General features: G+C 47.3%; 1 protein-coding gene across 1 annotated transcript; it reads left to right on the top strand.

The window, feature by feature from the left end:
- Positions 1 to 374: 374 nt before the first annotated feature.
- On the top strand, positions 375 to 20,203 carry LOC115535727 (TGF-beta receptor type-2). Its single transcript, XM_030347152.1, has 7 exons — positions 375 to 725; positions 3,988 to 4,135; positions 5,244 to 5,434; positions 7,873 to 8,678; positions 9,779 to 9,920; positions 18,560 to 18,684; positions 18,888 to 20,203. The coding sequence occupies exons 1-7, from the start codon at positions 653 to 655 to the stop codon at positions 19,041 to 19,043; spliced, it is 1,641 nt and encodes a 546-aa protein (XP_030203012.1). The 5' UTR covers positions 375 to 652; the 3' UTR covers positions 19,044 to 20,203.
- Positions 20,204 to 27,142: the final 6,939 nt, after the last annotated feature.

The following is a 27,142-nucleotide window of genomic DNA, read 5'->3' as shown; positions in this document are numbered from 1 at the left end:
ATACTAAACAAACAGTGTAGAGCTAAATGCGGCCTACATAAAAATGTGACATGCTAATATCACTTGTGTGTTTATAGCGCAATGTGAATATTTATTTTATAGAAAATCTGAGTTTTCTTACCTTCCTGTGTAATCTTCTGAGACTCGTGACATTTCAAGTCATGCCGTGTGTGTGCGTGCGTGTGTGTGTGTGTGTGTGTGTGTGTGTGTGTGTGTGTGTGTGTGTGTGTGTGTGTGTGTGTGTGTGTGTGTGTGTGTGTGTGTGTGTGTGTGTGTGCGTGTGTGTGTGTGTGTGTGTGTGTGTGTGTGTGTGTGTGTGTGTGTGTACGAAAGGGTAATAATATGGTGCAAGCCTTGGTGAGCCACACGAGGCTTTACAGAAAGAAAAAAAAAAGGAAAAGAAAAGGGAGTCCAACCCCGTTGAAGATTTCCTGTTCCATGAAAAGTTTACTGCACATACTCAGTGTGTGCGAGTGTCTGTGTTTGAGAGAGAGAGGGAGAGAGAGACGTAGGCTATAAGCAAGTTGAGCTTCTGCTGAGGCGCAACAGGCGGGCCGAAAGAAAGCGACTCTCGTTTGGGGTGTTAACGGTGACTTTAGCCGAAGCATAAGTCACTTCATGAGAAAGACGGCGGGGTTTGGTCCGCGTCTAAATGGCGCTACTTCGGTTTTCCGCTTTTTGGTGTGGAACGATACTCTGTCTTAGCATACTTTCAGACAACTTGGGTAAGTAACTTGTTCATTGTTACCTTGATAAATGAACTCTTTCGAAAGCGCACACATGTTTTTGTGTAACATCTGTAAAAGTCTCAAGCGTCGTTGCGTTGTTCCAGTAAAGTTGAGACTACCGTAACCGGTGAGCTGACGAACTGCTGCGCGAGACGGCGCTAAGATGCCCTGGCTCTGTGTCGTATAAGTAGGCTGTTACTTTTAAATAAACTGCTATTAAATTAGCTGTATCAAAGACGAACAAGCCTACGCAACAAAATAAAAGTGCGTTATGACAAACAATGCGGCCAAGCTGTAAACCCCTAAGAAAACCAACGGATGACATGTCGACCACAGCCGCGTTCACATGGCTTAGTAACACTTAATACGCCTGTTGTCATTATGAATCGGTTACGGGATATCATATAACGTGGTATAATTTATATCGTCTTGATTTTCTCACTCACTGTACCGCCGTTGTGAAAAGCTCGTAAATGTGATGCTTTGAGTTTGTTTCCTGTTTCCTCAAGGTTGGCTAGATTATCACCTGCTACACACACACACACACACACACACACACACACACACACACACACACACACACACACACACACACACACACACACACACACACACACACACACACACACACACACACACACACACACACAGCACATGGCAGCATTGATTCCGCTAGAATAAAACCCTTTATCTTTGATGTGCAACCACAATTATAACATCGGTGTGTCGTCCCCTGAGGGGGTAGACAATGTTTTACCAGACTCTCTGGCCCCCGATGGCACCACCACCGAGTCTCTTTGACTGCTCCTAATCCTCTCTCTCCCGCCTCTCTATGCAATTAAACGTAGCCCTGGGTGACAATTAGGTCCAGCATTCATCCCCTTCCATCGCCTGCCTCCGCGGGTTTAAATGACATGCTCTTTGAGAGCAGTTGCTCTAATGATATAATGACTCTCTGGCTCAACCAGCTTGCAACCTGGTGGCGGGTGAGGGGGGGTATAGATAGAGAAAATTAAGAAAATGAATACGCACGCACACACACACAACTGCACACGCAAAGCCTAAAATCGCAACCTCAATTATTTTAGACTGGATTTCTGATTATAAATGTTGTGATGTTTTCATTTGGGGGACCAATTTAGCCGTTACCCTCCTGTCAGGCAACACAACAAGGCCGATATCCCTGTGTGATGTCCTGCAGGCCCGGCTCCCCGGCCTTGCTCGACTCCGTTGTAAAACGGAGAGTCTTGTGGCCCATGGGATGTGGGAGTCTTGGTCTCACGGTGCGTTAGGTTGTAGTTCTTCTTTCTTTCTGCTGCTCCCAGTTCCGCTTTTGCTCTGCCCCGCGCACTGGAGGGCAAACACATTCTACACTGGGCATGTTGTGATAGTTGGGTCAGCATACTCCTACGCGCACGGGCATCAGTCTCCACACATGGCCTGCGTAGGGTTGTCATATTTGCCAATCTCAGATTCCTTAGTTAAACACTCCAAAAGTTTCAACTCACAGATACAGCCAAATGCGTTATGTCTTCATCACGTCTGTGTGGCGTAGAGCTGGAAGTCTTTTTCTGGTGTGCAGGCCTTCAAACTGCACTTTTTGTGGTGTGATTGCAGTTAGCTATACCTCTAGTCCTCAAAAATACAACACTTCCCCATGTATAGAAAATCAATCGATCAATGATATTTTTCCCAATTATAACTGTTTGATTTGTAATTGATAATGTCAACATTTATACCAAACATCCACTTTCCCCACGTGGGTCTCCCTGGTGGCAGTGGTGACGGAGGAGATGTGTCCTGCGGCCTGTCATATGACTAATAACAACAGTGTTACTCCTGTCTTTCAAAGATCCACCATTGTCAGCGTGTTCAGATTGCTTCAGGACCGTTTGCAAGCCCAAACACCACAGCCATACACAAAAACAACCACAAACACAAACGACACTAATACACAACACACACGCCTTTGTCGTAAACATCTCAATTTTCTTTTGACAGTAATGTCTGCTCTTGAGCTGTCCGTGAACAGACTAAAGTCCTCCGGTTTTGTCCGTTTTTTTAATTGATATTCCTCAGATTCATCTCTTTAGTCCGGGCATGGGACACCTTCCCGGGCCTGACAAACGACAGGCAGTAACCGCTGTCGTCTGAGACATATCGGTGTTCACTTTGTTTGTTGATCTTGGCTGTCTGGCTCTCTCTCCACGGTCTCCGTCCATGATTAAATCAAACACACCACCACCGGCAGCAGCAGCAGCATTCATCGCAGATGTCAGTCAGTCTGTCTGTCTGTCTGTCTGTCTGTCTGTCTGTCTGTCTCAGTCACGGCTCTCGCCTGCCTGCCTGCCGGCAAAGTCAAGTCTGGACAGGACAGGGGCAGACGGCGGGGACAGCTCAGCGTTCTTGGTGTTCAGACTCGCACGGCCGGAAAATCCAACCCACTTGATACAACCCCGACCCCCAGCCCCCAGTACCCAACAAGAAGAAGCAGACTGGATGTGTTCTGTTTATTATTCATCTTTTGTGAATATGTGCCATCTGTGTCCAGTACTGGAGCACGATTGGCTAACTCAAAGAGTTGTGCTCCCTACTCTGCGGGCCTTTTCCGTGACTTAAGTTGAATACATTTTACTGTACATTTTTTTTAACCAGGTTGTTCCGTACGATTTCCCACAGGTCTCCCGTTGCCTAGCGCAGCAGAGGCCCTCTGCCTCGGGTCTCCGTCTGTTAGTCGCGCAGCTAAATGTCAGGAGTTCAACCCTTTCATTATACCAGACTGCGCTAAGCCAGGGGGAAATGGGGTCTTGGAGTAGACCTTGAAGCTTGGCTTTGCCTGGATGGCTAATGCATATGGATACGGAACAAATATCCGCTATAATACTGTTATGCTTTACAGCTACAATACTCGCAAACGTGTGTTTATCAAGATTTGTGTCCGCGAAAACAATCTATACGCTATTATTTTGCTATGCTTTGTTTGTTAATAAATCTCTTTTTCTCTAACTCTCTCTCGCTCTCATGCATTTGAATGAAACAATGCATCGATTCATCAATAATAAGTTAATAAACATGACAATAAACAAACAAAGCAACGGATTAATCACCACCTAGTAAGAGACCCAGGGGTTCCTAATAATAATTTGGCAGCATGCAGAAACATATTTAGCCGCCATCACAGCGAAAGCATTGGTATTTGTGTTTACTACTGCATCTCAATGACCAGTGTCCCCCCCCCCCCCCCCCCCCCCCCCCCCAGAGGCGACCCCAGGCTTGCTGAAGCAGAGTCAGCTGTGTAAGTTCTGTGACGTTCGGCCAACCAACTGCACCGGCGTCGGCCGGTGTGAGGCGGGCTGCGAGATCAGCTCTACCTGCGCTCACACCAGTGAAGTCTGTGTCACTATCTGGTAGGTACCCCCGCCGCCATTACTGCCGATGCCTCGCACCGTCGCTCTAAAGGCCACACGCTCTTGGTGGGATTTGATAAGGCCTTAAAAAAGGGATTTTAACATGTGCTGGAGTTCTACCTGAAGTCGATGAGCTGCCTCAAGCGATGTAGCACAACACAACACCACGGCGCAGGGGGCGGGTTATTGCAGCAGAAGTTAGTGTACGAGTGCCCCTCTTCATGTGCCACACCCGAGTTTATTAATGAGAACTGAAACTGTCGCCGTCTACGGACTTCTTGCCCGGGTCGACCTCACAAAACTAGCTTAGAGAGAGTATGGCTGATCTAAGCCATCTTAAGATGGCTTCTAATCAGGTCCAGAGATTTCACCCCTACAGACAGAGCTCCATCGACTGCACCTCTGTACACAAATCAGAACCTCTGGGGTGAGGATTGTTAATTTTGCCCCTACCATTCGGTCATAATAGACCCAGCCGAATTATTCTATATACACAATGGGGGTTTTTGCATTTATCTATTTTCCGATGACGTTGATCTTTGAAGAGACACATTGTTCTGCTTAAAACAAAGGCTTAGAGGTTTATGACGAGAGCTTCACCAGCCATATGCGTCGTGTCCATCCATTGTGAGGGGAATTAGCATCAAACAAGGGGGATGGAAGATCTTAAAGGGGAGTTAGCATTACATCAGCTTTACCATTCGCCCATCTCGTGAGAGTGTTATGAGCTGACGTTGGTGATAGGCTACTTGTATGCGGACATCGGCCACTCATTGAAATGCCTTGCGTACGACAGCAGTGACCAGCATAATGCATATGAATAATACTGTGGCTTCCGGATTACTTTTCTTGCCGTGGTTTTGTGAGGTTATTTCAGAATCCCCCACCGCTTTTTTCTTTGTAAATGTGACTGCCTGCAATTTCCATATTGCTGAGGCAGTTGGTCGTTGAAACAGGGCCACCTTCCCATTTGCTTGCTGCCCCGTTTCTACTAGTGAAAACAAATATGTACTGCTAATCTTTAGTGCAAACTAAAATGGCCGACTTGATCGAACACATCATTAACAAGGTCTTGGATCTAAACCCAATTGCTTTTTTGCCGACACAGGAGGAAGAAGGATGACAACGTCACCATGGATACGATATGCCACAACCCGGCCTTGAGGCTGCATGGGCTGTTGCTGGACGACTACAACAACACCAAGTGTGAGATGAAGGAGCGGAAAGGCATGGGCTACAAGTTTTTCATCTGCTCCTGCACTTATGAAGAGTGCAATGAACACATCTACTTCTCCCCGTGTAAGTCCATGTGTTTTTTGTTTGGAAAATAATGCAAAATGTCCCAGGTTTTCACAGGGGTAGAACAATAATTTCACGAGCTGAATCTTGTTGGCACAGTTGGCACATCCGTTACAACTTTTCCAGGCATGATGTATGGGTACAATACTCTGACCATACACTGCGTCCTAAACTCTTGATTAGCAAACTCCAGCCATTAAAAAACCTCATTCTCCAGGAAAATGATCCCTAGCAGAGGACCAAGCGTAGATGGCTACATCTGTACAACACATAACGGTCCACATCCTGCTGTTATGCAATCCACCAGCCTGTCATGTTAGGTGTCACACACAAACACGTGTGCACGTACACCGGGTTGTGTGCAAGCGCCGTGATCCGAAACAGACTTTTTTTCGTAGTTTGTGGCGTGCCGGTTTAAGCAGTTGTGCAACGTACGGACGCAGATGTGTTTTCACTGCGCTGGGCCAGCTAGCACAGCAACAACCGTGTGAAAGACTTCTGAGACCTGGCCTCTCTCGGTCACCTGTGCACGCTCTTGTAGCTCCTGTCTCTCTCTCTCTTCCTCTTCTTCCTCTTTCTCTTTCTCTTTTGCTCTCACTCTCTTTTTCTCGTTCTCGCTCTCTCTCTCATTCTCTCTCGTGATCTCTTTCTGTCTTGCGCTCTCTCTCACTAACTCTCTCTCTCGCTCTCTTATCTTTCTCTGTCTTTCTTTCTCCCTTTTTCCCTCTCGCTCTCTGTCTCTTCTACAAAATGAAAAGTATAGACAATAGCGGCTCATTATGTCCTTGAATGAATGACAAATACACTTCATAGTATGGCAAGCGCTTCCTTCCTCAGAGCATACAGTTTTACCAAGATGGGACTCAAACCCCTAACCTTCACAACAATGTTTATGACAACTTCTACTTCCAGTTGAGCTAGACGGCGGTGGCTGACACTGAGTTACTCATGGGCTTTACTATTTGTTTGCGCGGTCAATATCATTTTACTGAAATGGCTGGTGTCAAGCCTCCGACTTGACATTTGGATTAACGGCGAGAACACGCCCCCTCAAGGCAAGCAAAGTCTCGGTGCTAGACACATCTGTCCTCTGAGGCCGAGGCACGGGGCTGTGAAAGTGACGCAGCGTGAGTTCTCTGAGATGCGAGTAGGGGAGGGACGAAGGGGAGGAATCACCATTCACCATGCGAAAAAGGAAAACAAACTGTCTGGGGGCCACGCTGAGGATTTCAGACATGTGGTTTCCTGTCTGGAGGGAAAAATAAAAAAGAGCAGAGCGAGAATCTCTGTTGGCCGGCTGTGTGGGTTGTTGGTTGGGCTCTCGCCGTCTAGCACTTGTCTTCGTTTCTCCATTGCTCTCTGCTTTATACCTTCTCTCTACCCTGTTATGACATGTGTTATACTTTTATTGTGACCATTGTGGACTGGATTACATTTCAGAAGATCTGTTGGTCTCATCCCTCGAATATTTTGTGAAGAAAATAAATATACAAAAACATACAACACTTTCAAACTCGCATGTAACATGGCAGCTTCAAATCGAAGTACATGTGTTAAATGTGGAATACAATTTCCTAATCATTTATTATTTTATTGTGGTAATAAAATCCTCAAAACCGTAAACAATAATTAGTTGTGTGTGTGTGTGTGTGTGTGTGTGTGTGTGTGTGTGTGTGTGTGTGTGTGTGTGTGTGTGTGTGTGTGTGTGTGTGTGTGTGTGTGTGTGTGTGTGTGTGATAAACGTCGAAAAGACAACAATAAGGAATTTCTTCTGATTCTCCCCGAGGGTACAGACAGTGTGTCAATGAGGCATTTGCAGATCTTCCAAGAGCCCAGCCAGTGCCGACAGCGTAACGTTGTGTCTGGATGCAACTTTTTATGGCTCATATTTATTTCACTGCTTTAGCTTACAGAAAAAGTGAATGACAATAGCACACTCTTTCCTACTTTCCCAGTTGTACTCGCAGGCAGGCATGGGCTATAAACAAGGCCCAATGTGTGGCGGAGTGATGGGAAGAATTCTGCAGCAGTGTGTGTGTGTGTGTGTGTGTGTGTGTGTGTGTGTGTGTGTGCGGGCTCCGCTCTAACTTTAGCTCTGCGATGATTACAGATATTAAAGGGAGAAAGGGTCAGGTGTGGTCTATGGGTTTCTATCTAAAAGGATAGCTTTCTTTTTGTGATATGATGTTTTGGATGGAATTAACTATCCCGGGAAACAATTTAATAATTCAAGAAATAAAATACAATAATGAATAAAAATATAAATAAAATCCCAATTGTTTGGACAAAGAAATGTATTTTTGTTGTTAATATGAAACACATATATGACCCATATATGAAATATTGAATGCGGTAATCCATTACCTAATTATAATGCATATCATCTATGACGATTCTCTCCAGGCTGCAATAACAACAAAGTCCTCCTCCTCCTCTAGTCTCAGACCTGCTGGAGCAGGTGGTGTCGGTGATCCTGGTGAGCCTCGTGCCCCTGCTGGTGCTGGCCGTCCTGGTGGTCACCTCTTTCTACATCTACCGGGTGTACCGCCAGCGGCACGCCCGGCCCCTGCGCAAGAGGGGCCAGCCGCTGCACTACCACGACGAGCACGCCAACATGATGGACGACGAGGGCTCGGACAGCAGCTCCACACACGCCAACAACCTCAACCACAACACGGAGCTGCTGCCCATCGAGCTGGACGCCCAGGTGGGCAAGGGCCGCTTCGCCGAGGTCTACCGGGCCAAGCTGAAGCAGGGCACCGTGGTGGTGGGGGGCGTCGGCGGGGTCACGGGCACGGAGCAGGCCTTCGAGACGGTGGCCGTCAAGATCTTCCAGGACGAGGAGTACGCCTCGTGGAAGAACGAGAAGGACATCTTCTCGGACGCCGACCTGCGGCACGAGAACGTGCTGCACTTCCTGACGGCGGAGGAGCGCAAGGTGCACAAGCAGTACTGGCTGATCACGGCGTACCACCCGCGCGGCAGCCTCCAGGAGCACCTCATCCACCACGTCGTCAGCTGGCGGGACCTGTGGACGCTGGGCGGCTCGCTGGCCCGAGGCATCGCCCACCTCCACAGCGACCGCACGCCCTGCGGACGCTACAAGGTGCCCATCGTGCACCGGGACATCAAGAGCTCCAACGTGCTGGTCAAGGGGGACCTCACCTGCGTCCTGTGCGACTTTGGCCTCGGGCTGCGCCTGGACAACTCCCTGTCGGTGGACGAGCTGGCCAACAGCGGGCAGGTAAGAGCGGCCGATCCCACTGCATGCACAAAATGATCGTTTACCTGTGAAGCCTTTGATGGCTGGAACTGGAAGCGCCGGCCCTGTGCCAAGAGTGGATAATCGTCACTGTGGTGACAACTCTGTACTTTTTGGCCTTGGTGCCGGATGGGGCTACAGGGAAGTGCCGGTGTGAGGGGGTTATGATAAACCCTCATGGAGTGCTTTTCCATCAGCTTGCACTGGCGAAAAAATAAACGAAAGGTGGTTCATAGAGGTCCCCGCTCGTCCGCTCTCACTTTGTGCTCGGGAGCCCTTGTCCCTTGGCCCCAGCTCATCATTTGCTGGGGGAATATGTTTTGATTAGGTATTTTATTAGCTTGTCATCCGGCTATCTTTGTCAGAATAACAGATTTGATGAATCCACAAGGACACGATCATGCAGTGCGTAATTGACCAGGGCCATTAGGTCTTCTGTGAAAAGGCCTCTAGAGGACACCCCCTCTTGCATTGAAATGCCGCTAATGCACTGACTGATAGAGAGCGAACACCTGGGACAAGGAGGTGGATTTATTCAGCTTATTCGTTTTCCAGCTTACGAGGGAAGATTCCGAAAATTTTTGATTGCTCTGTTAGGCGCTGGCTCTGAGTGGCACCATGCCAAGTATGAATCCATTTAATGTGCTAGCATTTAAAAGAATAATCAAAAAATGGCTCCTGGCATCGCAGTCTTCGGCATCCCACTAAGTGTGCATGTGGGTGTGTGTGTGTTTGTGTGTGTGTGTGTGGGTGTCAGTTTTATCTTTGAGTACATGTCAGTTTTATCTTTGTGTCTTTGCCTGTGTGTATGTGTGTGCGTGCCAGTTTTATCTTTGTGTGTGAGTGTGTGCCAGTTTTATCTTTGTGTATGTGTCAGTTTTATCTTTGTGTGTTTCTGTGTGTGTGTGTGTGTGTGTGTGTACGATAGTTTTATCTTTGTGTGTGTGTGTGTGTGTGTGTGTGTGTGTGTGTGTGCATATGCATCCACTTGTATGCGTGTGTGTGTGTGGCTGTGTGGTCATGACTAATGCATCCCATTAGGTATTAATGTCCGCCTCTCCCCCTCCTGTCCGCCGGGTCAGGTGGGCACCGCCAGGTACATGGCTCCAGAGGTGCTGGAGTCCAGGATCAACCTGGAGAACATTGAGTCCTTCAAGCAGACGGACGTCTACTCCATGGCCCTGGTCCTGTGGGAGATCACGTCCAGGTGCAGTGCTATCGGAGGTAAGGCCTTCTCCTCACCCAGAGATCAGACTGCGTGGGCGTTGTGGAGGTGTGTGCGGACTGCGTGTGGGCTGAAGCCGAGATGCCTTCAGCAGCAGCAGCTTTTTATTTGGGATGATTAAGCAGGCCTGTACATGGGCCTAGGATTCAGCAGACGATTACCGATAGTAGTGATGTCTTACAAATGTGTTTATACATGTAATCAATTAGCGGGTTTGCATCATGAGATTTGAGCAGAGACCAGGGAAACTTTTGAGTGGAAGTGAACTCCTGTTTTCGAATTCAAACACGATGAGATTTCCAAAAATATTTTTGGAGTGAGTTCTAGGAAGCAGGATATTAATTTAGTTGGATCGTTGGATTGGAGCATTACAATGAGTGATGTTGAATATGAAATGCCTTTAACCCTCTCTCGGACACAGACATTAAAATAAGCCAATGCCCGGACAGAGCTCCACACATCCACACACACTTCACTGCAGGTGACCCTTGGCCGTGACGTCGAAGACAAAAACGGATTTGGGTTCACTGGCCCTTTAAGGAAATAATGGGGGTAATAACAACAAGCGATAAAGCAGAGTCATTAGCCACACCAAGGAAATCAATAGGTCGGATGGACGATCGCTGCACACACACACACACACACACACACACAAGCACACACACACACACACACATACACACACACACACACACACACACACACACACACACACACACACACACACCTACACCTACACCTACACACAGACACACACACACACACGCACACACACACACACACACACACACACACACACACACACACACACACACACACACACACACACACACTGCAGAACAGGCCTGGTTGACCGGTGCTTCAGCCCAGAGTTCACTCTTAAGGAGGGAAAGCTTGTAGCCGCCCTGACTCATGTACCACTGGACCCCTACTCCATTAATCACTGTGGGAACAGAACCCCCCCTCCCTTGCGGTGTCACACACACAATCAATCTTGCGGAGGTCACGAGACCGCCGTCTCTAACACCCGGCTAATGTACCCCGAGTTCCTGTTTTGTCACTCGGCGGCAAAAAAACAAGGCCAGGATATGAGGGAATAGAAACGGGCCCGTTATCGAACACGACGCAGGGCAAGTAGTATTTGTGTCAACACGGGTGTTATTTGTTTTTTCCTTTCCCCCGACGCCCCCTTGTGTCTCTGAGGTCCATTCAGTCACTGTGACTGGCGCTGTGTCCATTGTGTCAGAGAACCCTGCTGGGGAACTGGCCTTTTTTTTTCAGGGAAACCCACCGTTCTACTTTTGGGATTTCCGGGTGTGTCACACCTCCCCCTCCCCCCCTACTCCCCCCTAACACCACCACCCTCCGGGGTTGGTCCTTAGCACCGCCCCCGTGGTCGCCCAGAGGAAAAGCATGGTACCGCGACCCACAAGGCCAGGACAATGTGTCTCCCCTGCGATACACCTCCGAAGAGTAAACAGTCCATTTCCTGTTTTCGGGTAAAGAGCCGCATCCCTGGGATAGAATCAGAGAGCTTCAGAGCTGAGTTTAGTGATGTCACAGAGTTTGTCACAGCTGGAGAAAGGCTGGCATTCGTGGACATTGGGAGGTGATGGGTTTGTTTATGCTCCTGTTTAGACTATGGAGAGAGTGACTTTGCTTACCCAGAGAGTTATTAGTTCATAGGTGCTTGTGTATTTCCCCTCTCTTTTTTCCCTTATTTTCAAACATTTCGCTTAGCTTGGTCCAAAATTTTGTGTGAGTCAGAGTGTCTAGTGTTAAGGAAATACTTTGCTCCAGACACCAGCCCCCCGCATCCAGATCAACTGATAAAGGCCTCCTAGACAGATTGTAAACACAGCCTTCAGGGATCCATTTTAATACTCTAAGGCGCTCTCCTTGTCGTCCCTCCCCCTTCCCTTTCTCTTGTTTCAACGGTCTCTCTTGCTGTCACTACGCCTCCCTCTGCCATCCGTCCTATACTCCTACGACGATGAAGACGATGCAACGGTTAATGACTGGTGGTGAGCTAACGGTTGTCGTGGCGACGGCGCTGTGGGCAGACAGGTCAACGGCGGGATTTATTACAAAGGGTAGTTCGTAAGGCATCCATCCCATCCCTGGATCAGAACCTAGACAGATACTAGACCGTAGCGAAAGCAACTCGGACTAATCCATCTGTTGTTGTTGCTCCACATTTTCTGTGTTCTGTCTGTGTATCGCTATCTCACTGTCACTCTCTTTGTCTCTGACTCTCTCTCTCGGCCTCTCTCTCTCTCTCTCGGTCTCTCTCTCTCTCTCTCTCTCTCTCTCTCTCTCTCTCTCTCTCTCTCTCTCTCTCTCTCTCTCTCTCTCTCTCTCTCTCTCTCTCTCTCTCTCTCTCTCTCTCTCTCTCTCTTTCTATCTCTCTCTCTCTCTCTCTCTCTCTGTGTTGTTCTCTGTCTCTGTCTCTGTCTCTCAGTCGCTCTCTCTCTTTGTCTGTGTGTGTGTGTGTGTGTGTGTGTGTGTGTGTGTGTGCGTGTGCGTCTGTCTGTCTCGGTCGGTCTTTGCACAGCCTTACCATTTGGCGTCTCCTTAAGGCCGAGTGGAAGGGGGCTGAAGTCTGTGGCAGATTAAGGCTGGACAAAAAAATAAAGGAAAGAACAAAATCCCCAGGGCGACATCGACACGTTAAAAGGTTAACAAACGACAGGCCCTCACGCACCCTGAGAACGCCGGGAGGAACCCGACACGCGCTTGAACTACGGCCATGCGCCGGCGACAAGCCAAAGTATCCAAGCAGTTGTCCCCTGCAGATTGGACCGAGGTGGTATTGATTGTTGGATCCAGAGGGCCGTGACTGAGAAAGTGTTTGCAGAGTGTATTTAGCCAGTTACAGGCTTTCTGCTCCGCTCGGCTCTCTCTGCTAGGGCTCTCTCCTCCCACACCTCGCGCGGAGGCAGCCGGTCGTTATTCTGCCTGGGAGGATTTCGCTCGTGACACCCTGAGCGCTGAGCTCACCTGGGGGCCGGCGTATGTGCTGCGCACATGTGCACATGTGTACAAACGCACACACACACAAAATATAGACAAACTTGAGTACACACAGACACGCACACAGATACAGACTCGCACACAGATGTGCACACACACACACCTAGATACTGATTAACACACTCAGACAGCCACACACACACAGACACAGACACACACACGCACTCAGAGGCTGACACATGTCAGTGCACCATTATAATGACTAGGGGTGCAGCCTTGGCATTCTGTGTCTCTCTTGTCTCTGGTGCCAATTGCCTGCGTACGTTACAACGACAGACAGGTAGGTGTGTGTGTGTTTGTGTGTGTGTGTGTGTGTGTGTGTGTGTGTGTGTGTGTGTGTGTGTGTGTGTGTGTGTGTGTGTGTGTGTGGGACTGATCTGAGGACCACCATGCGAGAAGAACACAGCCGTCAGTCGACAGTCCTCCAGCCACTCAACCGAGAGACATCGTAATGCTTTCTTTAACTTTCAACACTAGAGAGAGAGAGAGAGAGAGAGAGAGAGAGAGAGAGAGAGAGAGAGAGAGAGAGAGAGAGAGAGAGAGAGAGAGAGAGAGAGAGAGAGAGAGAGAGAGAGAGAGAGAGAGAGAGAGAGAGAGAGAGAGAGAGAGAGAGAGAGAGAGAGGCTGGAGAGAGAGAGAGAGAGGCTGGAAAGAGAGAGAGGGAGAGGGAGGTTGGAGGACAAGCGAATTGTACTTCATTTCATTGAATTTAGAGAGGGGTTAACTAAAAGAGTGAAAGAGAGCGACAGCATGGATGAGAGAGGTTGGATGAAAGGGGCAGATAGAAAGAGAGGTTGGGCAACAAAGAGGTTAAATGAGAGAGAGAGAGAGAGAGAGAGAGAGAGAGAGAGAGAGAGAGAGAGAGAGAGAGAGAGAGAGAGAGAGAGAGAGAGAGAGAGAGAGAGAGAGAGAGAGAGAGAGAGAGAGAGAGAGAGAGAGAGAGAGAGAGAGAGAGAGAGAGAGAGAGGTTGAGACAGAAGAAAAACAAATACTAAAACTCAGGGGAAAAAATGGAGGTCAACAACTTTTTCCAAGAAGGCTTCTGCCCCTTGAGTCGCCTAAAAATGTCCCTCCTGTATAATTTGCTGCTCTAGATTTAGGAGTTGGGAACCGTCAGTGGGAGGGCGTTGGTCAGGAGGATGGGCCGGGGTGGGATGGTGTTGGGTTAACTGGTGGTTGAGTTGTGCTGCTGAATGCTAAGATGCTGTAGTGGAGAAACGCACTCGACCCATTGAGGGTTTCAGTGAGTTTAGAAAGCAAGGCTGCGAGGGGCAACTGTGGCTGTATGTTTGTGTGTATGGGTGTGTGTTTCTAAGTGTGTGAATGTTTTGGTGTCATTGTCAGCGTTTGTATATATATGTGTGTATGTGTGCGTGTTTGTGTATGCTTGTTATTGTATGGGGGTGGGTTTCTACATGAATGTGTGTGTGCGTGTGCGCGTACGCCTGTGTGTGTTTGCCTGTTTGTGTAGGCTTGTTACTGTATGGGGGGGGGTTTCTACAGGTATGAGTGTATGCGTGTGCGCCCGCCTGTGTGTGCGCCCGCCTGTGTGTGTGTGTGTGTGTGTGTGTGTGTGTGTGTGTGTGTGTGTGTGTGTGTGTGTGTGTGTGTGTGTGTGTGTGTGTGTGTGTGTGTGTGTGTGTGTGTGTGTGGAACAAGTGTTACTTTAGAGTTGCGTATTGTGCTTCAAACTGTTCTTAGACAGGAAGCAAGGCAACTGTCACATGCTTCATAGTGTGACCTAGCATTGACACCTTAATATGCTACTTATATAATTCATTGAAGGTAACCTCTCTTTCTCCGGTTATTCCCCTGGAAACGTATAACAAGCGTGTCTATACCAAATGACGGTGGCACTGTTGAGCTGTAGAGAAGACCTGCTCTCAGAATCGGACTCATCCTAACCTAAAAAAAAACGTAAAATACACTACAAATGACATTGAGATTGTATTATACGGCCTTATGGCAGAATTCCGACTAAGGAGACTAACAATGCTTTCAAAATGCTGTTACGTCCCCGGACACACAATAGTAAACCAGTCCAGCTATTTCAGGCTTTGATGTAGAACTAACGTAGGGTGCAAAATACTGCCACTGCTATAGAGCTATGGTTATATAAACCGAGCGAACGACTATAAATTAACTGAGAAATGCACTTGCATGGCTGAATAAAATAACGTACAATCTCATATTTAATTGTTTGTGAAGAATTAACATGAACACTTCATTAAACATAATTGTTGTATTATCTATGGGATTGTTGCTGGACATGCTGTAACTCTTTCAGCTTCCTCGCTAAGAGAGTTACAAGATCAATCACCCGTTCCTCCTAGTTCCCCAATTTCCGAATAGGTGGACATGACTCAGTCACATATCCATACCTACAACAGAAAATGCTTTATTTAACAACACATCAAGATGACAAAGTTTGGATAGTTGATGAAACCTACTATTCGTATTTGCCTCCAGTTGTAGCTTTGTTTCACCTCCAGCTAATGCTGTTACATTTACATTTAGGGCATTTAGCAGACGCTTTTATCCAAAGCTACTTACAATAAGTGCATTTGTCAGAAGAAAGAGACGCAACAATATATCGCTGTCAGTACATTCAGCATGTTCATAGACATTGTAAGTGCCAAGCGCTTACAATTGCTAGGTTAACCCATTCCCCGTATACAACAAGATAGCTAGGATAAGATTCTAAACGATGTCAAGTACTATTTTTAAGTACCAGGAAGTAAAACGTTGTGACGTTATTATGACGTAGACTGATGAAGGCTCTACAGTGCAGACTAATAGCTACACACATATACTATCACATTCTAAAGTACCAGCGCATCCAGTGGTGTTGGATCATCTGACAAAGGAATTCCTAAGCAACGACAAATCAATAACGACATGTTTCCATGGGCTGTGTTCCACCAGAATGCCTGCTCTGTTGAAAACCTCCTGCGACCAAACCATGCCAAATAGTGGTCAGTCGCACGATAACTCTTCTGTGATGGGCAAAGCAGTCGTTGTCTGTCTCTCTTCCGTTTTGCTTCCTCCCGATACTGGCACTGGCAATTTACCCAGCCTCTATATCTGGCATGCTTTTTAAACCACCCTTTAAACACCAACATCAAAGTCAGAGTAGTAGTAGCCTATTTATTTTCCCTCCGTTCGTTTAGTTACATTGGAAACCCCTACAGTGAATACAGAGTTGTGTTATGAAGGAGCATGCAGGAGTAGGGCATCTGAGCAGAAGAGGTAGACTGGGTTAGACTGGGGTAGAACAGTGGGTATTCAAACCAGAACCTTTTGCCTGGGGCTCAAACACCCGGGCTGTCTATTTGACTCTCTCACACACACACACACACACACACACACACACACACACACACACACACACACACACACACACACACACACACACACACACACACACACACACACACACACACACGCACTCATGCACTCATGCACATGCGCACATATACGCATGCACACACACTGATTGAAGTGGCGCTCTGATCGAAACACACACACACACAGCTTGCAAGACACGAGTGGAAGAGCATCAAGTTATGCACCCCACGGCCTCCCACCCATCAGACCTACAGCGTGAAGACCACATTTCAAAATAAAGCAAGGTGCCGGCCGCGGCATGGCCGATTTAGACGAGACATAACAGTGTATCTTATGGCTTGGTGGGAGCGGACAGCACTGCCAAAAACACTGGCCATCATCCGCAGGAAACTCCCAACACGAGAGACCTGTCTGTTTTCTGAGAGGGGCGTCAGAAGTGGTTATGGTATTCAGACGCCGTAGCTGCCGCAGCGTAGTGGTAGCGCATGTCTTTATATCTGCAGAACCCCTCGATGGCTGGAACTGAAGGGCCGGTCCTGACAATAACGCAAAGTCGGGGGGGGGGGGGGGGAAAACATTCTTCACCCCCTCGCTGTCAGCTCCGCTAAGGGTTGTACCTTCACTTCCCCATCGTTGCCTCATCCGGGGAATGTCGCCTCGCTGTGAAATTGTCGACGAGGAGCGTCTTGACTTCTGCAAACCGCCGCAACAATTACACATGCAGTGTCGGTATCCTCAGAGGCCCCGTGATTATTGTTGCAGTTTAAGGTTTTTTTTTGCCTGCGAAGGGGTGGAAGAGGGAAAACATCTCGTCCTTCTGATTGCAGGGCTGTGCTCGTCATTCCACCTGGGGTTTGGCTGCGTTGTTTACAACCCACGGAGGCCCTGATTGGTGGGATGCCGGGGGGTTATTTTTGGGACCCCGTTGTTTGGCAGTAGTGTGTAAACAAAGGTTTGCGCAAGAGTTTACACAACGCGTTGGCAGACGCATACACAGAGTTGAAAGGGGTCTTAGAACGACATGGATGTTTGTGTACATGCAAAGTCTGTGTGGCGGTCGCGTCGTTGGATTGGGGTACCTCTACCGACGTAGACCCCCCCCCCCCCCCCCCCCCCCCTTTCTGCATCTAGAGACAAACAGGAAGTGTCCGCTTACAGAGTGTGTACTGCAGGCCTACGCTCTGGCATCACCGGACCTTCCTGTTGTCTTGTGCAGTTTGCGTATTGCTGAGATCGGGCTGTCACGTCTGTAATCTGACCCTACCAGTGGAATCACATGGTACTTACACATCAAGGGGAGCTGTGTGTGTTAGAGTAGGAAGACAGCAGCGGAGGTTTATGTCTTTTAAAGACCGTTTTTTTTCTTTATTTGTATTGTATTGTGGTCTTCATAATGAGCAGATTTTTTGCGCTTTTACGGTCATAAGACCATCCTCTCTCTGGGTTACCTTTTTAGATGTACGATTGTTTTCACACTGTGGTGTGTATGTTTGAGTTACAGGACCTTATCTGCCGATCCTGGCTTTTATTTGTCGGCTGTTAAAACAAATCCTGGTTCATCTTATTATAGTGACTGAGTGCTTTGACTGGAAAGGAAATAAGTCGTTTGTACCAATGCAACGTTCTGCAAGCTACTTGTCTCTGTCAGCTCCTCTCTTATCTCCTCCTGCTTTGAAATCCCTCTTATCCCAAAGTGTCCGACCATTCATCAAAGGACAGGGATTTTTTTTTTCTTTGCCTTGTGTACTACCCCGAGGAAAGATAAAAAGAGAATAAAGTTTTGACCTAAATTCATGGCCTTCCATGTTGTGCAGGATTTGAATATTCTGCTGTCCGGATGAAGTAGCTAAACTGCTACGCTAGCCTGGAAAAGCACTTGAGAAACTGCTGCTGCAGAACTGCTGACAAAGACCACGGTGCTAGGCTGGTGAAAAGGGGCTTAGGCCAGTCGATGAGGAAGGTGAACAGGGATGCTCCTTTTCAGCCACTCTCATCTCCAGCCCCTCTGTCAGCAACGAGCGGTTTTCCTTGCGGATCACAGTGGACTCTGATGCAATATAATGCAACGCACAATGATCCACAAGGAAGAGGACTGTTCGACTGTTAGATGACTGTGTTAATACGAATGCATTGTCTTTTCTGTGCTTTCCCCCCCCAAACAGACCAGTTGGAACCTCAAACACACGATGTCCTCAAAAGTCATGGCGTCCCATCTGTGTGTGTTTGACCGGCTGTCTATCTGTGTGTTGTGTTGCAGAGGTGAAGGAGTATGAGCCCCCTTTTGGCAAGGTGAGAGAGCACCCGTGTGTGGAGAGCATGAAGGACAGTGTGCTCAGAGACAGAGGCCGGCCTGAGATCCCCAACACCTGGATCAACCACCCGGTAAACACACACGCACACACATACACACGCACGCAACAGATGACGCACCAGACCCACACACACACACGCACAGATGACAGACACTCACACACAGATGAGCGACACACATGTACACACACACACACACTGCACTCGCTTGTATCCCTCGCTTCCTTTACTGGTTGCATTGTTCTGAGACGTGCGCTCCACTGCTCCCCCTGCAGGGCATCCAGACGGTGTGCGCCAGTATCGACGAGTGCTGGGACCACGACCCGGAGGCGCGGCTGACGGCCCACTGCGTGGCCGAGCGCTTCAACGAGATGGAGCACCTGGACAAGCTGTCCAACCACTCAGACGAGATCCAGTACAGCGAGCCCTGAGCCAGGTCTCTGTCTGAGTGTGTGAGTGAGTGCGCAGTGGATTGAGAAGCACTCTAGACTGCAACATCGCACCCTGTTGGTGAGGCCGGAGACCTACAACCAGAGGGGGATGAAACAGAAAAACATTCCAGTGGATGTTTTGTTTACTCTGGGCGTCTCCCCGAAATGCGTGCGGTGGACAGAGCGGCGAATGGAAAGAAGCTGTCGGTTTAGGTCCAGCCGAGGCGCAAGTTACTTCAAAGTGCAGTTGCTCCGAGGCCAGGGGAAATACAGTATAAAGCTATAAGAAATACCTCTTGCACTTTATTATTATCTATGCAAACCAAATGTTGTATATTCAGAAAGCAATTATTGCTTAGGGCAACCATAGGAAACAGAGGGACTAAGTTTGTGTATTATTAAGTATGATAAATATATAACTATGCTTTTCATAATAGAGCTTACGGATGGAACGGGAGCAAATAGGACATGTTTATATCTAGATTTTCTATCTCAAGCAAGGATTATGTCGGTGACAGGGTCACACACTAATCTTCCTTGCCTTTCCGTGTATTGGACTTTGTGTGTGTGTGTGTGTGTGTGTGTGTGTGTGTGTGTGTGTGTGTGTGTGTGTGTGTGTGTGTGTGTGTGTGTGTGTGTGTGTGTGTGTGGATTTTTGTGTGGGGTTGTGGGTTTCATTGTTTTTTTTCATTGCCACTGAAAGGGGCGGAAAGGTGAACGACCAACAGGGCAACCAAAGCCTCGAAGTGCGGAAACATCCGCTCACGTCTCCGCACACATTAACCGCGAATGACCCCGAGCTTTGTAATAAAACCTCATCCAAAGCAATAAACCAAGTGGAAAACTGATATCATATCCCTGTTGAACTGTACAAAAATAATACAAGATAATTTATGACACAAGCTGGCTCTGGGCAGTCAAAGGAAGCCTGTTTAATGGTCTGGAGAGGATAACAGCAACAGAATGAGGACAAAAGGACTGGATGCACATTAAGTAACCACATCATTTCTGCCACAGCCTGGACTTCTTAATAGACCTTATTTTTGCACAAAAAGAGAAAATCCTTTTTGATCTTTTTCTCATTACAAGACTTCAATGAAGCCTGTTTGCTTGCCATGTTTGCCACCCTTTATTAAAAGACTTCCAGTATTCTGTCCACAGTGGCGTTTTCCTCAATTCATTTCAACGCGTCTCTTTAAATTATGTTTTTCTCAGTTTGACAATGGCACACAACTCTGTAGCATGGACTTCACTCCCACAGAAAAGGTATCTCGTATATTGGATTTTGATAATTATTTTCATACGACAGCACTGCTAACCAGTACACAGGCCATACTCCTGAGTGTCGCCAGGCAGGTTTCCATGGGTCAATCTTCTTGAATTTGATTGGCTGTCAGAGGCGTTTACATCAATCTCAGTGAGTCACTGTCAGTGTGGCTCATTCTGAGGACCCTCACTGAGTCTGTGACCGGTGTGCCTTTTCCGCTTGGCACACACTTGATAAGCGTCAGGAAAAATATGTGTATATATTTGCCTATTGAGAAAACAAACGTGCTTTTGTAAGTGCGTGTGCGTGCCTGTGTGTGCCTGAGCGATATGCCTAAGCCATGCCACCTTACACATAATGGCATGAATCTGAATTCACTGCTAATAAGACGGGGTCAAAACTTGTCATTGGCTAGCTGCCAACAGCTGTAGGAGTCAGTGTCTGTTTGTGTATCTTTCCGTCTGTGGCTTGCCTGGAGACTTCTTTAAAAAGCTGCTGTTTGTAATTCAGCCACTGAGGCAAATAGGTCCCGTGATCCCCTTAAAGAGGAGTGGATCATTATCTCTTTAAAGAGAAACAACAGTCACACACTGATTTTCTGGTGTCTTGGACCACCATTCACTGGGGACAGTCAGTGGAGCCAGTATTGGACTGCAACCCTGGCGTGTGTGTGCGTGTGTGTGCGTGTGTGTGCGTGTGTGTGTGTGTGTGTGTGTGTGTGTGTGTGTGTGTGTGTGTGTGTGTGTGTGTGTGTGTGTGTAGGACATACCGAGCATGTTTAAACTTACACTCATTTAAGGTGTAAATCCCTGTACTACATTTTCTAAATATATTTTATTAGCATCTTTTTTTAATTTTCGTTTTCATGCATATAAAAACATTACTAAATGATTGTGTCTGCACTGCAGTAAGAAGTTCTATGATGAATATGCTTAAGGCATCATAGCCATACATTTTGTCCATGTCTCAAGATGATTTATTTGATTAATCATATTGTTGTAGATTTAATAAGGAACCTTGCAATTATAACGCCTTTTCCTAACGGTGATTGTTTTATCAGGGTTTTCCTAGTCTGTTCAATTGCCTTAAAATGTGTGAGCTTTTTTCCAATAGTTGCAGCTTATGGTTCAACCACTAGAGGGCACGGTGGCTCTACTTGACACTGCAAGAAGCGCTCTGTTGCGATGTTCCTTCCTTTCTGTGGTATGCCTTTTGTTTGACTGTTTCAAAGTTAATTACAGTTGAATAATCCATTGAGCTTTTCCCTCAATTTTGATAGCTACGCTGGAGAAGATCTAATCAAAATAGTGACTCTAAGAATAGTGGAATAATTTCTGCTACTACTACTACTAGGCCTATTTTTACTACTAGCATACTACTAATTATAATAAAATAAAATGTTTATCTGCTTGTTTCACCAATGGATCATCTACCCACATTCCCTGATTTGCCTTCTATAATATTTCCTAACCCTTATTCTATGAACGTTATCGATGATGACATAATCATCTGTGTTTTTAGACTTCACACCCGCAGTCACACTCAAACCGCCACACTGTTTAGTCTTCTGCCTCTGATTCATTCCTCCCTTCATGTTGTTTTCTTAATGTTAGCTTGAATTGTAGCGTAGCGCCTCAGTGCAACTTTCATTATCATTTCCTCATAGATATTCTGTCAGTTGCACAAATGCGATCCTCCCTAACCCGGTTAACCCAGTTTTGCATGGTGTGTGTGTGTGTGTGTGTGTGTGTGTGTGTGTGTGTGTGTGTGTGTGTGTGTGTGTGTGTGTGTGTGTGTGTGTGCGCGCGCGCGTGCGTGCGAGAGAGAGAGAGAGAGAGAGAGAGAGAGATTTGATCCTGAACTACCCAGACGAACAAATGACACCTCTGCTACATCAACAATTTTCACGCAATGACTATGAAGTAATAACAAGAAAGCATGGCAACTTGAAGTTGTAATCTCAGAGAAATCTCTCTCGACGGCATCGACATAGCAACCACAGCAGCTGCAATAGAATAATGGCAATTATAGTGATACTTCTGAAAGAGACCATGGGCGCCCGGACAATTATCTTCAGCAGCAATCAACCAGGAGTTCCTGAGAGAGAGGGTGAGGGAGGGAGAGGGGTGAGAGAGGGATAGAGAGGGGGGGGGTGGGGAGAGAGAGAGAGGGAGGGGGGAGGGAAGGAGAGAGAGAGAGAGGGAGAAAGAGAGAGAGAGAGAGAGAGAGAGAGAGAGAGAGAGAGAGAGAGAGAGAGAGAGAGAGAGAGAGAGAGAGAGAGAGAGAGAGAGAGAGAGAGAGAGAGAGAGAGAGAGAGGGAGAGAGAGAGAGAGAGAGAGAGAGAGAGAGAGAGAGAGAGAGAGAGAGAGAGAGAGAGGATGCTGCCGGTGTCTTCAAAGTCCTTACATCATCTTGTCCCTCAGACATGAAAATTGTGTTGGTGCGTGATGGGGTGGTGGGACTTTGATTAACTAGATTGCTCGCTGTTCACTTCCTCTTGTCTGAGTATACTGTGGTAGCATGCCCACTCTTATTGGAAGGTCATCTTTCAAAGCAAACTTCTTTACCAAGACAACTTTTTAATGTGGGATCAGTTTGCTGAAGGACAAACAAGGCCCTTCTGTGAAATATAATAGAACCTTATGTTTCTATCTACGTTTTGCCTCAATGCTTTTCTCGGCAGCAGTGCCGTTTATAGCCTGTGAATATCCGATTTTTTTTATTAGTTTGGGGAATTAGTTTTGATACCATCTAAAAGTAGTTTGATAGTAGCCTACTACCTTTCTGAGAGAAAGTAAGCCAGAATGCGTGAGCCTCATGTTAATTCTTGAGGTTTTCCACTGTTGTTTTGTATCTGAGTACACAATTATCCATGGTGATAGCAGGAGTAGGCTAGTACAAGGTATTATACTCCTTTAAAAAGAAAGTGGCCAAGAATCTCAACTAGCGTCCTCTGCTTCTGTTTCATTATTATTTCTCGCTCTCCCTCCACTTGTCTCCTTTCGTCGGCTCCTTCTCCTCTTTTCCCTCATTTCACCTCTTGAGTCCTCATTTTCCCCTCCGAGGCACGGGCCTACATTTTGAATTCATTTTCGGAGCCGTGAACAGCTATCGGTCAGGTGACCGTGCCGCAGCCGCCGAGGAGCAGAATCGATTGGTCGTGGCTGAAGCAGAGATGGCTGGGGGGGGCTGGGGGCCCCCGGCACTGCAACGAGTGCCTTCGAATGGAGCGATTTTGATCGGAAAGCGATGCGCGACCGGCCCATACAGGTTATCTCTCAAGAGTAAACAGAGTGCCAGAAAATGTATTGTCGCTTGAGGTGGATGGGGTCTGGAGATAGGCTACTGACTGGCGGGGTGAAGATGTCTTGGGTCTGAACGAACAGCTTTGTTTTCTTAAGTGGAAATTCAGGGTAAAGTCCCCAGGTTGGCGAAGAACTCGCCTGACTGAGGTTTTCGCTACTTGCGTGTGTGTGTGTGTGTGTGTGTGTGTGTGTGTGTGTGTGTGTGTGTGTGTGTGTGTGTGTGTGTGTGTGTGTGTGTGTGTGTGTGTGTGTGAGAGAGAGAGACCATGACCGCTTTATTCTCCCACATCTCCAGCCGTTTGCCCTATATATATTTAAAGGACATATCGGGACAAAACCGGGCCTGAGCTGTTATTGTGTCAGCACAATGTGAATACGGCTGTTACTATATCGCTAGTATCAGGTTTCCAGAAGGTAGCCCGGCCAGGTATTCACTGTGTCATCATCTGTCAAGTTGTCTTCTGGATTTAGACAGACCATTTTCAGTCCACCCCAGAATTCAGAAGTGGGGGCTATCTGTCAATCCGTGGCAGGTAGAAAATTGGGAAGCACACTTAAATGATCCAACATATATCTCCCGAGAGCTAGGAAAAGTCGGGTTTGTCTATTATCCGTATGCTGCCAATTTTTCACGTTTTAAATAGTAAAACGACAACAGCATTCATCACACAATCGCTGTCCAAGTCCAAACCGCTGGAATTATTTATTAGTGGTATAAGTAGCCTACGATTCTTCAGGGGGGATCCTTGAGAGAGTAAAACTGACTGAATGGATCGTGTTGCCCTTTCCGCACACCGGCTCAGAAAGTTCACCTTGTGTGGTTCGTTATTTACCAATCTCTCTGTCCAGGGGCCGCCCGTCTTACAATCCAAATTGTGCTAGAAAACGGTCCTGATAGGGTAAAGATCATCTGGTTAAAATGAGGTTGGAGGTTGGCTTTGGTTGTGAGTGTGGCTCTGCAATTTGCCAAATAATTTTGAACCTGGGGTGAATTATCTCCTGTCGCCAGGATGGACAACCACAATCAGGGCTTGAACCCCAGCAATCGATAGTTTTCTGCATCTTGCTATCTCAAATAGGTATTTTAACCACAGCACATAGGCCTACTGGGGGGCTGGGGCCTCACTCCTGAGTTTCAATCCGATATCATAATTAACATTACAGTATGAACGTACTCCAGTTGAATTGCTTGACATAGGGTTTTCTTATTAAATTTCTTATGTATTTCAAATAAATGTATTTAACATATGTACTGACTAAGTCATGTGCTGATACAGTTAATGACATATAGTCACCAAAGAGGTGGCCACCTCAAGTATTCGGCTAGCTAGCGCAACGTGGCCTTTACAAATGGCCGACACTCGCCTCATCAAGCTACCCCCATCAGCAGCTCGCTGAGCCCGGGTGGAGCCGGTATCGTTCAATATACAGTTACAATTTCAGGCTGTGATTAGGAGCGATGCCATTCCTGATGGGAAGTGCTTTACCTCGTGACATCGGCCGGCGGCGTAATGAGCCATGATCTCCGCTAAACAGTATGGCACTGATGACAGGACACAGGTGACTCACACCACAGAGGAACTCCCACTTCGTCAAAGAGGCCAGCCTGATTGGCAGTTCTTATTTTGCTCCCCCGCCGCCCGCCGGATATGAGTTGACTTTGGCTGCAGCCGGTCTTTGGTTCATATTTTGCTGCCGCCTCGCGCTTTCTAATCAACCCCTGAATGATTCCGGACGACTGGCTTCGAGCAGCGCTTGGCATTAAAGGAAAGAGCATGCTCAGGGATGATTCCCGATTAGGGCGGGAAATTCTATTGCATTGGTTTTTCTGACACGTTCAAATGTAGCGTTGCCATTGTAGCATTGCGATCACGGTCTGCGCAGCGATTATACAAATAAATAGTTTGTAAGAGTAGGATCACACGCCTCATTGAGGTCCTTAGTGGTTTATAATGCAGATCCTTTTCTGTGCGTCAGTTTATTCCCCGGCACCCCCCACAGGCAGTGGTTAATCATCCTTGGCATCACTTAGCCGGGGATCACTAACACGCTCCTCTGGGGTCTGGTCTTCAAAGCATTCTATACGGAGATAAGTCATGCATTCTGCGCTGCCTGTTGTTGATGGTACAGACATAAACACTAATGTATTGCCCCAAATGGTTTGTGTGTGTGTGTGTGTGTGTGTGTGTGTGTGTGTGTGTGTGTGTGTGTGTGTGTGTGTGTGGGGGTGCGGTTGCGGGTGTGGGTGAATACCTGTGACAACAATGGAGCAGGTTTACCCCATTAAAGAGACATTGTGGTTGAGCATCAATGAGGTGGATTTACGCCTCATCTCGTTCTTTTCTTTGCTTTCCTGAGCTCGGAATAAAATGTATTTGCAGTTCTGCTCTGGGGATGATAGTGTAAGAAAACACTGTTGTGCATGAGTGGTTTGAAATCAATTAATGCATAAATGCATTCATCCATCCATTTAGCCGCGAGTTCCACCCAGTCAGCCTTCTTAACCAGCGATCACTCAATCAATCCTGTTTTACAACCAGCCCTCTTCCTGCCTGGAAATGGGAGTTCCATCTACAACATGGGATTGTGAATTGCTTCCGTTCCGTCAGATATGCATACTTTCATCCATACAGTTGCTCCAAGGGCGCACTTGTATGAGAGCACACACGCTTGAGCGGTGGATTTAAGACTGTGCTTCCTGTGGTGAAGCTGCTCAGCATACAGCTTGGAGTGGGGGGGGGGGGGGGGGGAGAGATGATTGTCTTTATACCAGGTCACACACTTCATCATTCTCAATAAAACATCCATGTAGACGAAAGAAACAGTACTTGGTTCTGTCATTAACCACTAGGCCCTTCAAGACACACACACACACACACACACACACACACACACACACACACACACACACACACACACACACAAAACATATACAGACACACAAGCTTACAGACAAGCACAGCAACATGCTATAGGAAGTATAGAATAGAGCAGCTCCGCTTTCTCCACATGCCAGAGTGGCCCGCTCACTGTGTAGAAGAGCATAAAGCAGCCCCATTTGCTCTGGAGTATAACATAGCCCTGCCCACTCTGCAATAGATCAGATTTCCTTTGCGTTCCATTGTTAAAAGGCTATGGCCCTTTGACAATAGATGCGATAGACACAATCTTTACGGCCTGAATTTCCATTTGCCTCAAAGGTCAATGTATTAGGATTCGGGCCGGGGGGGTTGGAGGGAGGGGGAGGGCTCACTGAGGCAAAGAGAGGCCTTGATGAATGAGAGGCGAGTTGTGGGCGTGTTTGTGAGTGTCTGTGTTCATGTGTGTATTTAGGAGATTGAACTGAACCATGTGGTTTGTATGCATGTGTGGGTAGGTTTGAAATATGGGAACCTGTGCAGATGGTTCCTCCTTGTTCATTGTGTGTGTGTGTGTGTGTGTCTAAAAGCATGTGTGTGTGTGTGTGTGTGTTTTTGTGTGAAGTGTATAAGTGTGTGTGTGTGTGTGTGTCTGAAAGCATATGTGTG

This window comes from Gadus morhua, chromosome 22 (assembly GCF_902167405.1).
Source record: "Gadus morhua chromosome 22, gadMor3.0, whole genome shotgun sequence".
NCBI classification, from domain to species: Eukaryota; Metazoa; Chordata; class Actinopteri; order Gadiformes; family Gadidae; genus Gadus; species Gadus morhua.
The sequence above is the reverse complement of the archived record's forward strand: the minus strand, read 5'-3'. Positions and strand labels throughout refer to the sequence as shown.